This window comes from Saccostrea cucullata, unplaced genomic scaffold, assembly GCF_032062105.1.
Source record: "Saccostrea cucullata isolate Sc308-1 unplaced genomic scaffold, CSIRO_AGI_Scuc_v1 ctg662, whole genome shotgun sequence".
NCBI lineage: Eukaryota > Metazoa > Mollusca > Bivalvia > Ostreida > Ostreidae > Saccostrea > Saccostrea cuccullata.
In genome coordinates this window covers 469,842-482,413 of record NW_026932584.1, presented here as the reverse complement: position 1 = coordinate 482,413, position 12,572 = coordinate 469,842, and the positions used below count along the sequence as shown (strand labels likewise).

The window sequence follows — 12,572 nt, the reverse complement described above, 5'->3', positions numbered from 1 at the left end:
ATTGTGTGAACTTTCCTATACATAATGTCAACTCCATATGACAGTTAGACAAATATTACATTGTGAAAGCAGTGTCAACTCTTTATGACATTTACTCCCACTATTATTTTATTGTATCAACCTTCCATTACATTATGTCAACTCTTTATGACATTTACTCACACTACTATTGCGTTGTGTCAACCTTCCATTATATTGTGTAGTTCTTTATGATATTATCCCACACTACTATTGCATACTGTAAACTTTTTGTTTATGTCAATCTTTATGACATTAAATTTACACATTCTTGCATTTCGTTATGTTTTTTCATGACATTTAATTAAACAACAATTACATTGTGTTAACCTATTTTATGTCAATTCTTTATGATATTAACACACTAATTATGTCGATTCACTATTACGTTATGCAAAAATCCTCGGCCTTTATATACATACCGTATTGTGTAATCTTGACTCCGCTACGCTTCATTCAAACGTTATGTGTGCTAACTTACATTGAAATCCGCGTTCCGAGAGCACTAAAATTGGCGGGAGAAAATTACCGTAGAAGAAATCTCAGCGATTTGGGAATGGCATCTTTAAATAAAAATTTTAAGCGACAAAGGATTGACAATCTTGAAACGTGCAAAGCCTTAACACCGCGACTGTGAATTAAAGTCCGTCAAATTCATGGCGTTTACTTTAATCTGATAATTAAATAAATCAAATATTATGAGTCGTGCAGCAATTTTTTTTCTTTTTATTTTGAATTGTTGTTTGTTTATTTGTTTGTTTGTTTGTTTGTTTGTTTGTTTTTTTTGGATAAAAGTCTTAAACTTCTGATCTTACTAAGTACATTGTCATAATTTTTTTTTTATCAGTCTTGAACTTTCCTTTTTTTTTTTAAAGTGTAAACACATCGTATAACACACGTGCACTGGTTGGTTGGGTGGAGGAAATCCCGAAGTGACCAAAATCTACATGTACAAAAAATTAATACATTTATTGGTTTTACTTTGTAGGACATTGCAAGTTTCACATTAAGTTTAGCTGAATTAAGTTGAAAACTTTTTTTTATAAAACTATAAAGCCTGCGAGCTTCTCTGCTTTCCCCCTTGGTCTCCAACCATAAACCGTCCCCCTTCAGGCTTGGACAATTTTTTTTGGTTCAAAATATCCGCTACTGATATGTGTTCACCTTACTAAGGCATATTCAATTGATTTAGATGAGGGATTGGTAGATTTTTTGTAATAGAATTCTGGCCCTGGAATAGTTGAAAAAATTACTAATTCCAGTGTGTGACGTATCATCTTTTTCGTGCCAAGTTATTGAGAAGCCAAAAAAAAAATTGAAATCCTATTTCGACCAAAACTGTAGGAGGAGTTTTTTTGTCAGATATACTACATTACCCTCAGTGGACTATACTTCAACAAAAAGTGGGGGTTGGGGCTGTACTTTCAATGAACATTACATTTTCTATTGTAAAGTTATGTTTGGGAACCATGATATTTTGCCTCTATTCTTCCGTATCATCGAAATTGAAAAAAACACAACATTCATTTTATACCAGATATACAGCTTTGAGATAATGTAAATGTATTTTTACATCAGGTAATGCACTTTTGGAATCAACATGATGAGTTAACACAATATAAAGATATTTTAAGATCACATAAGAAAGAGTTGACATACTCAGTAACGTAATTATATATCCACATCACGGAATAGAGTTTTGACATAATGTGATAAAGTGTTGATATAATATGAAGATATGTTCACATAATGTCATACACTTTTTACACCACGTAATAAAGCACTGACATAAAGGTAAGATGTGTTCACCTCACATCATGATGCTCTCGCCGTAAAATAAAGATAAACCCATATCATGTAATAATGCTTTGATATAATAAAAATATACACTCTCGAAAAGGAATGGATTTTTGACTTCATGTAATGATGAGTTTAATTATAAAACACAATTCACTTGACGTAATGCAATTTTGACCTCTCATATTTGAAATGATGTAAAGAAACATTCATTTCACATAATAAAGTTTTAACACAATGTAAACACATTATCGCTTCATAATGAATTTTCAGACTTCAAGTTATGAAGTGCTGACATAATGAAAGGATGTATTTACTTCATGTAATGCAGCATTGACATGATGTAAAGATATTTTTACATAATCTCATAAAGAATTGGCATAACGTAAAGATATGCTCACATCACGTAATGATAAATTGACATAATACATGCATAGTTGTATGCTATAAGGCAGTGTTGGTGTTCCATATTGCACAGTTTGAATGGAGCGTAGCGGAGTCAGCCGAGGATTGCCGATTGCCGAGCTGATGTCGAGTAAAAAAATTAAGGTCAATTTTGGAATTGATTTCATTTTATGTCGAGAAGTATAAGGAATTACGGAATGAACTTTGGTAGTAATGAAGTTTGTTTATATATGAATAGATATGGATAGAAAGTACAATTGTAAAGCATTTGATTTATAAGAATTTTATTGGCAAAAGTAGGTACCCTATGTAAAGAATATCAAACCTTTATTTTTTTTTTTTTAACACCTAAATTTTTTTTCTAAGCGATCTAAAGGCCTGTGTGCTAACCTAAAGTAAATGTCACTTGCAATGCTGGAATTTCACCCTTTAAATCTTTTTGTAAAAGTGTAAAAAAAAAAAAAAAAAAATTGCATTATTTTTAAATTGTTTATTTCAACCATTGTTAACTGAGATATATCTGTATATATTTGTAATAAAATACAACCATTAATTTATCAAACCTCTCTTTCCACAATAAAGGATTTACAATATTCAGTATTTTAAATATAAATCCTAGGTTTCCATCACCAATGTCAAATGCACAGCATTTCAGTGATCAAATATGAATCATTTTGGTAAATCTGTTTTAATTATAATTTATAACAACTAACAGCTAATAACACTAGAAAAACCTTTTTTCCTGAAGAAATGTCAACTAAGTAATGATAATTGAAGAAAGTTATATCTGTCATAAAGGCCATTGCTTATGTTTTGCATCATAGACAGAAGAGTTTAATTAAACTGCAATTCCTGTGAAAAAAATAACTAAGAAAACATTGTAATTAATTTTTAAAATCATTTTCCTTTACCTACTTGGTCTACTTTTTCTGCTCTGAAAAAGAGTTCTTCAAAGTGAGGTGATTAAAATTTATGTACATGTGTTCATCTATACCATGTTTCTAAAAATTTAGTAAAGATAATATATTCCATAGAAATAACATCCAAAATAAAACTGCACATACTGGTAGATGCAATGTGATTGTATATAGATTTGTTTGTGAGTAATTATAAAATTAGAAATAATAAAAATATATGTAAAAAAAAAAAAATCATCAAAACCACAAAGGAATAAAAATTTATATAAAATGTGAACAATTAATACCACTGATTATTCCTTTTTAGAAATTACTGTATACAGGGTTATTTTCGCCCCATTTAAATTTCGCCCTTTCACACTTGCAACCAATTTTGCCCCGTTTTAAATTTGTCCAGTCACAGTTTTGTTTCAGAAAATATATTGTATATTTTGAATTTGCCCCTTTTTAATTTCGCCCAAACGATGTAAGGGCAAAAGGGGCAAAAATAAAACAGGGGCGAATATTTCCCTGTATACAGTATTTGTAGAAAGATTGTATGTCACTATAATTTTATAATGAAATATACATAAAAAGAGTACAATTTTTTTTTTCAAAAAATTAATACTTTACACTAATAAACACGTAATACCATGAAAATGCCAAAAAAGTCAGCAATGTTATAGGTAAAAATCAAGTCTATATCACATGTGTATATATTTATAAAATATAACATAAGCATTATCTGCAGTCTTCAGACAGGCTATTTACAAAGCTGAGTACTCGAGTCCACTCTTAAACTTTTGAAAGACATTCTGACCTCTGCATCACTTGTAATGGCTGAATTTTGTTTCAACCATCTTCTCTCAGTTCAGCCACTGATTCTGAAAAAAAAAGAACAAAACATTTTTGCAATATTTTCCTATCATTATCTTTTAACTAAATGCTTTTATGTGTATCAATATAATAAATGGATCTTTTTATTCAAAAGAGCTATCAATTAACTCTTATGCTCATGCATTTGATTTTCAAAAATGCACGTAAATACATTTAGGAATACGGTATAACCTAAATGAACAGTTTTGTGCTACATGCCCATTTGATGATTTTGACAGGGTACAACTCAAAATGTAAAATAACTAGTAAAAGATAATCAGAAGAAAAGTTTATTTATAAATTTCTTTTCCATAGTCTTCATTTTCAGAAATACCAATTATTAATATTTATCCAAAATTATATTCAAACCATTCCTTTAAATTAAAAAAAAATTCACTTGATTACATGTAAATAGGGACACTGAAGCCCAGACATTCCTGAAGTGACTTAATTACACTGTTAATAAAGTAGCTGATAGTGATGCACTTTTTCATCATGGCGACAAGTAAAAACATAGCACAAGAAATATCAACAATAGAATCAGAGTTAAAGGAAATTTGTTATTAAGATGTTTGTTAACAATGCACAACTCATATTTGTAAAGCAACTTTCTTTTAATTGCATCACTTAAAACTAGATTTTTACAAATATGGAGAGACATTGCTCTTTCCTAACCTAGCTTCATACTAAGGCCAGCATTTTTTTATTTTTAGGTTTACGAACATCAGAATGAAAAAGTCCCGTAGGAGGAGGAAATAAAAAAAAAAATAAAATTATATTTTGGATACATTATCGACTTTTCTACATTAATTTTTGCTTCTTTTTTAATGCTCTCCTAACAGGCTTCTTGCCACTGGACACATAAGGGTTACAAAGGGGAAAATACAACCTTTAATTGTTTATTTCATCATCTACCAGTTGGGGGCAGTGATATAAATCTTTTGATATTGGACAAAATACAGATTTTAAAAAAAATCAATTTTTTAAATCTCTTTTTATATATCTTCATTTTTGTTTTCAATGTGTGTTAGGTAGAAATTCATTCTAAAATATTAATATACTCGAGAGCTATAAAAGTAATAATTCCTTTCATAAAACAGACAGGGAGTATTCCCAATGAGTATTGAGGAGTAGGGTGGAATTTTTTTCAATTAAGTGTAAAATAATTTTTCTGGCTGCCATAAACGATACTACATGCCTGTATATATTTGTATATTCTTGTTTTTAAATAGTTGAAATATTTTATTCCTTTAGGCTATTGTTTATTTCTTCCTCAAATGGACTTAACTTCTCCCATAGTTTTATTCATTACATCTGATGCATAAGCGACCCCTTTCTGAAGAATGATGCTAAGACTGTAAGTTATGACAGAAACCTAAACAATGTCTCTGACAATAGCTACCATGGGCAGTTTTAAACCTGTGGGAGGAAAATAATTTACAATTAAAGACAGTTACTTTTGAATACGGATACATAATTATCTCACCAACATGTCACTTTGCAACAAAGTCGTCAGCATTTTATTGTTCTCTGAACGGGTTAAATGTTTTAAATGGCACTCCTATCGATAAATATTTACATTAAACCAAGCTTTAGTGCTGCTATGGATTTGACACAAATCTCCCTTCATTATCCGCCATGTTTTTTAAAACCGGAAGTACGAGTTCGTAAATTTGAAATCTCGATCCCGACTCAAATTTGACATCGGAAAGAAAAAAAATCTGTTTTTCTCAATTTTATTTTTTTTCTGAAAATTCAAAAACCTGAGCGGCGGGTTTGTAAACCTAAAAATAAAAAAATGCTGGCCTAATTGTTAGTTTATTATTTATACACTGAATTAAGGTCAGATTTTTCTGCTTTTTCCCGATCATGACAAGGAGCACACAGCGGCTGTGACTTGTCGACAGGGGATGCTCATTCTTCCATGGCACCTGATCCCACCTCTGCTGTTTTGATTTTTGATCTTGAATACTGTTCGTTATTTCCATATGTATCATTCAACAAGTTATATTCTGTGTTTTGAAAGGAATATTTTTTCTTTTGATAGAGGAATTTTTAAATTCAAAGAAAATCTACTACTGTATTCAAATAACAACATGCTTTAATCTGGGAAAATAAAAATACAATGAAAGAAAGTTGGTTTACATTTTTTTAAAAATTCATTTCTGAGATGTTACAACCACATATTATAAATCATACTATACAGACAACATGTACTTGACAATTATACCAATACATGTACTCTAATTATGTTAAAGTATTTGCAGTCAAAAAAACACATACAGAAGGCATGCATGCAGAGCAATCTACCTTTTTCCTCTAGTTTTTTCCTCTTTTCTGTAACTACATATTAGTAAATCAGATATTTTTTTAGTATAGTGTAAAGAACTATAAACTATTTGCTATTGAAGTAATTCTGTAACTACATTTGGTTAAACAGATTTTTTTTCTTTCTGTAAAATGTAAAGAGCTATTTACTATATGCTATTTAAGTAATGACTGTGCTCCATATTTTTAAAGTGGCATTATGGTAATTTCATCATTCATTAAAAGAATACACTTTCTATGTTAGATTAAGAAAGATTTTACTTACAAAATATGATATTTTACACTAGAAAACTGACTTATACAGTGTATTCTGTCTGTAGCACTTTTGTTTCTGCATGGTATAATGTATCTAAAAAGTCCGAGCTTTTGCAATGAAACAGCTGTCCATGGAGAATGAAAGACTTCTATTGATTTTTATTTCAAAAAGTAAGAGGTCATAGTCATATATTCTGTCTGTTTTAACAATTTTGTTTCTGTGCGATATCTCAAGAAGCCTTTGAGCTTTTGCAGTGAAATTTTATACCATAACCTATGGCCTAAGGAATACTCTATTGATTTTGAGGTCAAAGGTCAAGGTCATAAATTCATACATTGTGTGTGTAATATTTTTATTTCTGGGTGATCTATCAAGAAGCTTTTAAGTTTTTGCGATTTAATTTTATACTGTAACTCCCTATTGTCCTGTCCATGCATTCTTCTTAAAATGTCCCCATTTTACCCCCTCCCCCACCCCACCACCTTTAGGTCCGCACATGCCCTCCTTTTTTCCTTAAACAGGGGACACAGATTCTCTGAAGTAGCTTATTACTTACATAACCACTGTTAGTTCTTCCATTCCGTACAGTGGAGGATGACGGCTTATTGAATTCTCGCATCTTTTTCACCCAAGCTCTGCCCAGTGTCCCTGTAGCGGGAATTTCATCATAAATATCCTCTTCTGTGTCAACATCATCAGTTCTTCTGAAAGACCTTCCAATACCTGCTGCCCCGGTTTCCCTTCTAGTAGCCCCTAGCTTATATCTCTCTGTCAGGGTGCTATGTGATCGCATCTTTTCCAAGAAATCTCTCTGTGCAGGTGCTGTGGATCCAAACCTTCTGACTCCTGCACTCTCATTTTCTGGTAGTGTCTTCCCAATATATGGGGTTAATTTATCCTTGTGTTTGTTTTTCCTGTAGCGTACTCTTGATACTTCATCATCAGTTGGATTTTTAATATCTTCAAGGAATTTTGCTGACTTTTTAAGGAAATCTGCATTACCTAGGGTAATTTTCCTTGACCTCTCCAGATTGTTACTGTAGGAGTCTCTATTCATTGACCTGCCCATTATTGAGTTTCTCAATGACATTCGCAAGTCTTGCCCTGCTCTATCTTTAGTTCCTGTAAGCAAAACAAGGCCATTTATCAAAAGGAATTAAGCAAAAAACCCGGTCATGGGCCACATACATCTCTGAGCACTTTCACTAGTGAAAAATAGAATTCAGTTTAGTATTAAATTGAAACATTTTAATGTTATGTGTGCCAACCCTATATATATTCTCCAGATTTAGAATAGATGATTTGAACAAACTTGAATCTATATACACTAACTAAATATAACTGATATTTATAAGACTCATGATAACTTCATCAATTTTTTATGCATATAAATAAGGGATTAAGAAACAAGTATTCCTATGAAAATTTTTGATCATCTTTGTGGCCTCTCAGGGGCAGTGATTTGAAGAAAAAAGAATATCCACTTTTAAAGGATTGACCCATTTTCATATTTTTTCATCACAAGGCTTTGCTGTTTTTGAGTACGGGAGTTTCAAACATGTTTCCCAATTGTTGCCCCACCCTACTCCTGGGGACCATGATCTTTACAATATACAAACTACACTACCTTAAGAAGTATTCAAATAGTTTTAAATTTCAAGTCCATTGCATGGTTCTGGAGAAATTTTTTCCCTATGTATGTAAAATTTTGATACCCCTTTGTGGCCCCGTCCAACCCCTGGAACAATGGTCTAAACAATTTACAACATATGCAACTTCAGGAAGTTTCCACATTTTGTTCCCCTACAGTGGCCCCATCTTGAATCCAAGGAACATGATCAATGTGAACAATTCAAATTCTACCTTTAGTTAAAAAAGCTCCCACAAAAGTTTCAGCTTTTCTGGTTTTATGGTTTTTGAAAAAAATAGTTTTAAAGCAATATGAGCTGCAACTTTGATGTCAAAACTCTTTGTTGCAAAAATTGTCATTAAATATTTCAAGGCCAGAGAAATTAAAAAAACATTTTTAAACTTCTGTTTTTTATATTTGTAGTAGTTTTTAGCTCACCTGAGCTGAAGGCTCAAGTGAGCTTTTCTGATCACATTTAGTCCGTCGTCCGTCTGTCCGTCCGTCTGTCTAGCTGTCTGTCCGTCTGTAAACTTTTTACATTTTCAACTTCTTCTCAAGAATCAATGGCCCAATTTTAACCAAACTTGGTACAAAACATCCTTGGAAGAAGGGGAGTTTAAATTCTAAAATGAAGGACCAAGTCCCCTTACAAGGGGAGATAATCAAGAAAAGACAAAAATAGGGTGGAGTCACTAAAAAATCTTCTTCTCAAGAACCAATGGGCCAGGAAAGCTGAAACTTATATGGAAGCATCCATGGGTAGTGTAGATATTAAATTGTTAAAATTATGACTCCCAGGGGGTAGGGCGGGGCCACAATAGGGAATCCAAGTTTTACACAGAAATATATACCGTAAATCTGGAAATTTTTACGTCAATTTATTTTGCGAATTCGGGTCAAAATGCTGTTGATTAATTCTTACGTTTCAAAATTTTGCAAATGACCACTGCTTTGTTTATATTTTCTTATAGGTAATTTATTTTTAAGAAAAATATTTTTGAGAATGCAATGAACTCACAAATTTGCAAAAAATTTATCTACAGCAAAAATTTCCAGATTTACGATAGAACAAATCTTTAAAAATCTTCTTTTCAAGAACCATGACTGGGCCAGGAAAGCTGAAACTTATATGGAAGCATCCTTGGGTAGTGTAGATATTAAATTGTTAAAATCATGACCCCCTGGGGTAGGGCGGGGCCAAAATAGGAAATCCAAGTTTTACATAGAAATATATAGAACAAATCTTTTAAAATCTTCTCAAGAACTACTGGGCCAGGAAAGCTGAAACTTTTGTGGAAGCATCCTTGGGTAGTGTAGATATTAATTTGTTAAAATCATGACCCCTCGGGGTAGGGCGAGGCCACAATAGGGAATCTAATTTTTACATAGAACTATATAGAACAAATCTTTAAAAATCTTCTGCTCAAGAACCACTGGGCCAGGAAAACTGAAACTTATGTGGAAGCATCCTTAGGTAGTGTAGATATTAATTTGTTAAAATCATGACCCTCGGGGGTAGGGTGGGGCCACAATAGGGAATTCCAAGTTTTACATAGAAATATATAGAACAAATCTTTAAAAATCTTCTTCTCAAGAACCACTGGGCCAGGAAAGCTGAAACTTATGTGGAAGCATCCTGGGGTAGTGTAGATTCTAAAGTTTTAAAATCATGAAAGGGAAGGGGGTAGTGGGGCATGATAGGTTTAGCAAGAGGGGGAATCTTGTAAAGAACTGTATCACCCAAGTTACTCAGGTGAGCGATGGGGCCCATGGGCCTCTTGTTATCTACAAGCTCTTTATGACTCAATTATGTTTTTTTTTCTTAAATAATACTATTACTAAATATTTGATTGTACAGAGGTCTTTCTTTTGATACAATTTAATACTTTTTTAAAGTCTTATTGATTATAAAGATTTAAATTCCTTACAAATTTATAATAAAGACAAATTTAATAACAAAATAAAATTCTCAAAAAATTCAGCTCATATGCGCTTTAAAGAATTTTTAAAAAAGTTTTTTAAATCTGAAAATTTCAGCCCTTATTGTGGCCCGATGCTTCCCCCAGCAGATACAATCTGAATGAATTGCATGAAGAGGATTTAATATAAATAATACATAAAATAAATGATATTAAATATAAAGAAGATGAAAGATTAATTTAAAAGTACAAGGAATTGAATGCATAACTTCAATTCATCATGATTATATGATTCAGCTGATTTAAGGGTTATGACCTATATTACAAAGGAACTATTGTCTAATTCTTGATTTTCTTTCAAGATAAATTTGAAAAAATACCATCCTGAAGAAAATCCAAATGTAATATTTATTTTCTGCCATTCACCTGTTTCTGCAATGTTTTTGATCTTCTCCCTAGCTAGATTTCTTTCATCCTCTTTTAACTGTTCTTCTATCGTTTCATCATCATCTGGATAATCTGGCAATGGTTCAGCCATGAACCTCTCGCAAAACTCTAGTGCCATTTTTCCTTTATTCTTTGTATTTATTGTTATATCTTTTCCATCATCCAGTTTCCTTCTCCATGGATTTGGGATTTCAGTAATGGCAATAAGATGCATGAAGGTTCCCCATCTATATTATGAAATGCAAACACTAATTTTTTTATTTTTTCTTTCTCAAATTGTTATTAATATTACTTTTCCAATAGTTGCATTTTGAACACATACATGTATGTCAGGTTTAAACAAGCAAGGCCATTCTTTTTAACAAATGCTTTGCATTTTTTTTAAATATTTAAAAAAAATGCAATTTTTTAAAAGAGACTTTCTGAAATGTCATACTTGGTGAAGGGATTGCTCATAGTGAACATGTTTAGAATGAAATGATGCTTACAATGAACTGATTTTCTATCCCCCAAGACTTAGACAAATATAAACTTAATGGGTATAACGAATTACCCTTATAATAAAGCAAATCATCCGTCCCTAGTGCTTTGTGATATGCATGTTTTACTACAGTACAGGCAATGCGGATCCCGTATTAGACCGCGTCCCCTCCGCGGTGTATTAATCCTTTCCGTGTTACACGGTCACGGGTTTTGATCGCGGTGCTACCTGAGACCGTGTTTACACCGCGGCGGGGCCAGCTACCATTATTCTTCAGCTTAGATGTTCTTACCTGTAAAGTCTTGTCGTTTTTTAATCGTGTCGAAAGGGGGGGTTAAGATTACGACCACATTAATATTATAGATATATACCATTACATGGATTCTTTAAAAATCCATTTATAAGTTTTTTCAAATTGTTTAATAAAAAACATCTTTTTTTTACCAATAGTCACTCAAAATTAATTAATTCTCGTCTGTTAACAGTAATACAAGTACAATCGATAATTTATCGAATATATTTATTTTTAAAATCAATAATGCCACCTCAGATGATCTTCAAATTGCTAAAAAGGTAGAATTAAAATTTAAAGAATCCCATGATATCGCTTCTTTTTATTTGCACTGTAACCCGGTGTTCACAGTTAGCCCATGCAGTTGCAGTTACATGTAGCTATGTGTTTATTTATCACAGTCATTTGGTTTCATTTTTTAAAAAAAATACCTTTACTACTAGGGCTGGAACGATACAACTTTTTCTATATCGATACGTATCACGATATTTGAGCCACGATACGATATGTATCACGATATGTTTAATTGCTTATAAAATCTGTTTTTACATTGAAATAAGCAAATTATTTCTTTGCAAATAAGAATAATTTATTCAAAATATTTTACTCAATTTAAGTGGTGTAAATAATCATTTATTTCACATCTATATTTATATTTATCTTATTTGAATTGCGTCAAGCGAAAAGGGGCCTTTGTGACATAAACGTAATTACGTCACAATAGCGCTTCAAAGACGTGACGTGGCGCCGGTGCATTTGCTGATAGAAAAAAATTCATACGATAAAACAAAACAAAAAATATATTTGCGTAATAGATATGTTAAAAAAATAGACACGCCTAAAACTGTCTTGAAAAATGTACAATTTATAAATTTACTGGTAATTTTTCCAAAATAATATATAAACAAATTCAATTTTTGATTGTTTATGATTGGTTTTATTCGTGAGCTGTCAAAAATGTTCATCAAAAAATCAATGTATGTTTCTACCTTAAGCTCTGAAAACAATCGCTTCTTTGGCCTTTCCGGCTGAGCTTTAGTCTCTACATATAAGCAAGTGGTCCCCTGCATTTATTTCAACTGAATGTTTTTTTTGGGGGGGGGGGGGGTTACATGTAACACATCCTGGATTGTTTATCTGTTATACAGAAAGGATCGAGAATTAGCGACTTAGTGCCAAAAGTTTGTCATCAGAGATTAAATATTTGAATCAAGTTCACTGATTCTA

The 12,572-nt window shown here is 31.9% G+C and overlaps 1 protein-coding gene across 1 annotated transcript in view; it reads right to left on the bottom strand.

The window, feature by feature from the left end:
• Window positions 1–3,688: 3,688 nt before the first annotated feature.
• The window catches only part of LOC134235485 (uncharacterized), an 85,396-nt gene continuing 76,512 nt past the window's right edge, over window positions 3,689–12,572 (bottom strand). Inside the window, 3 exon segments of the mRNA XM_062717615.1 lie at window positions 3,689–4,000; window positions 7,133–7,698; window positions 10,552–10,799. Coding sequence (XP_062573599.1) covers window positions 3,983–4,000; window positions 7,133–7,698; window positions 10,552–10,799 — 832 coding nt within the window. The 3' untranslated portion in view covers window positions 3,689–3,982.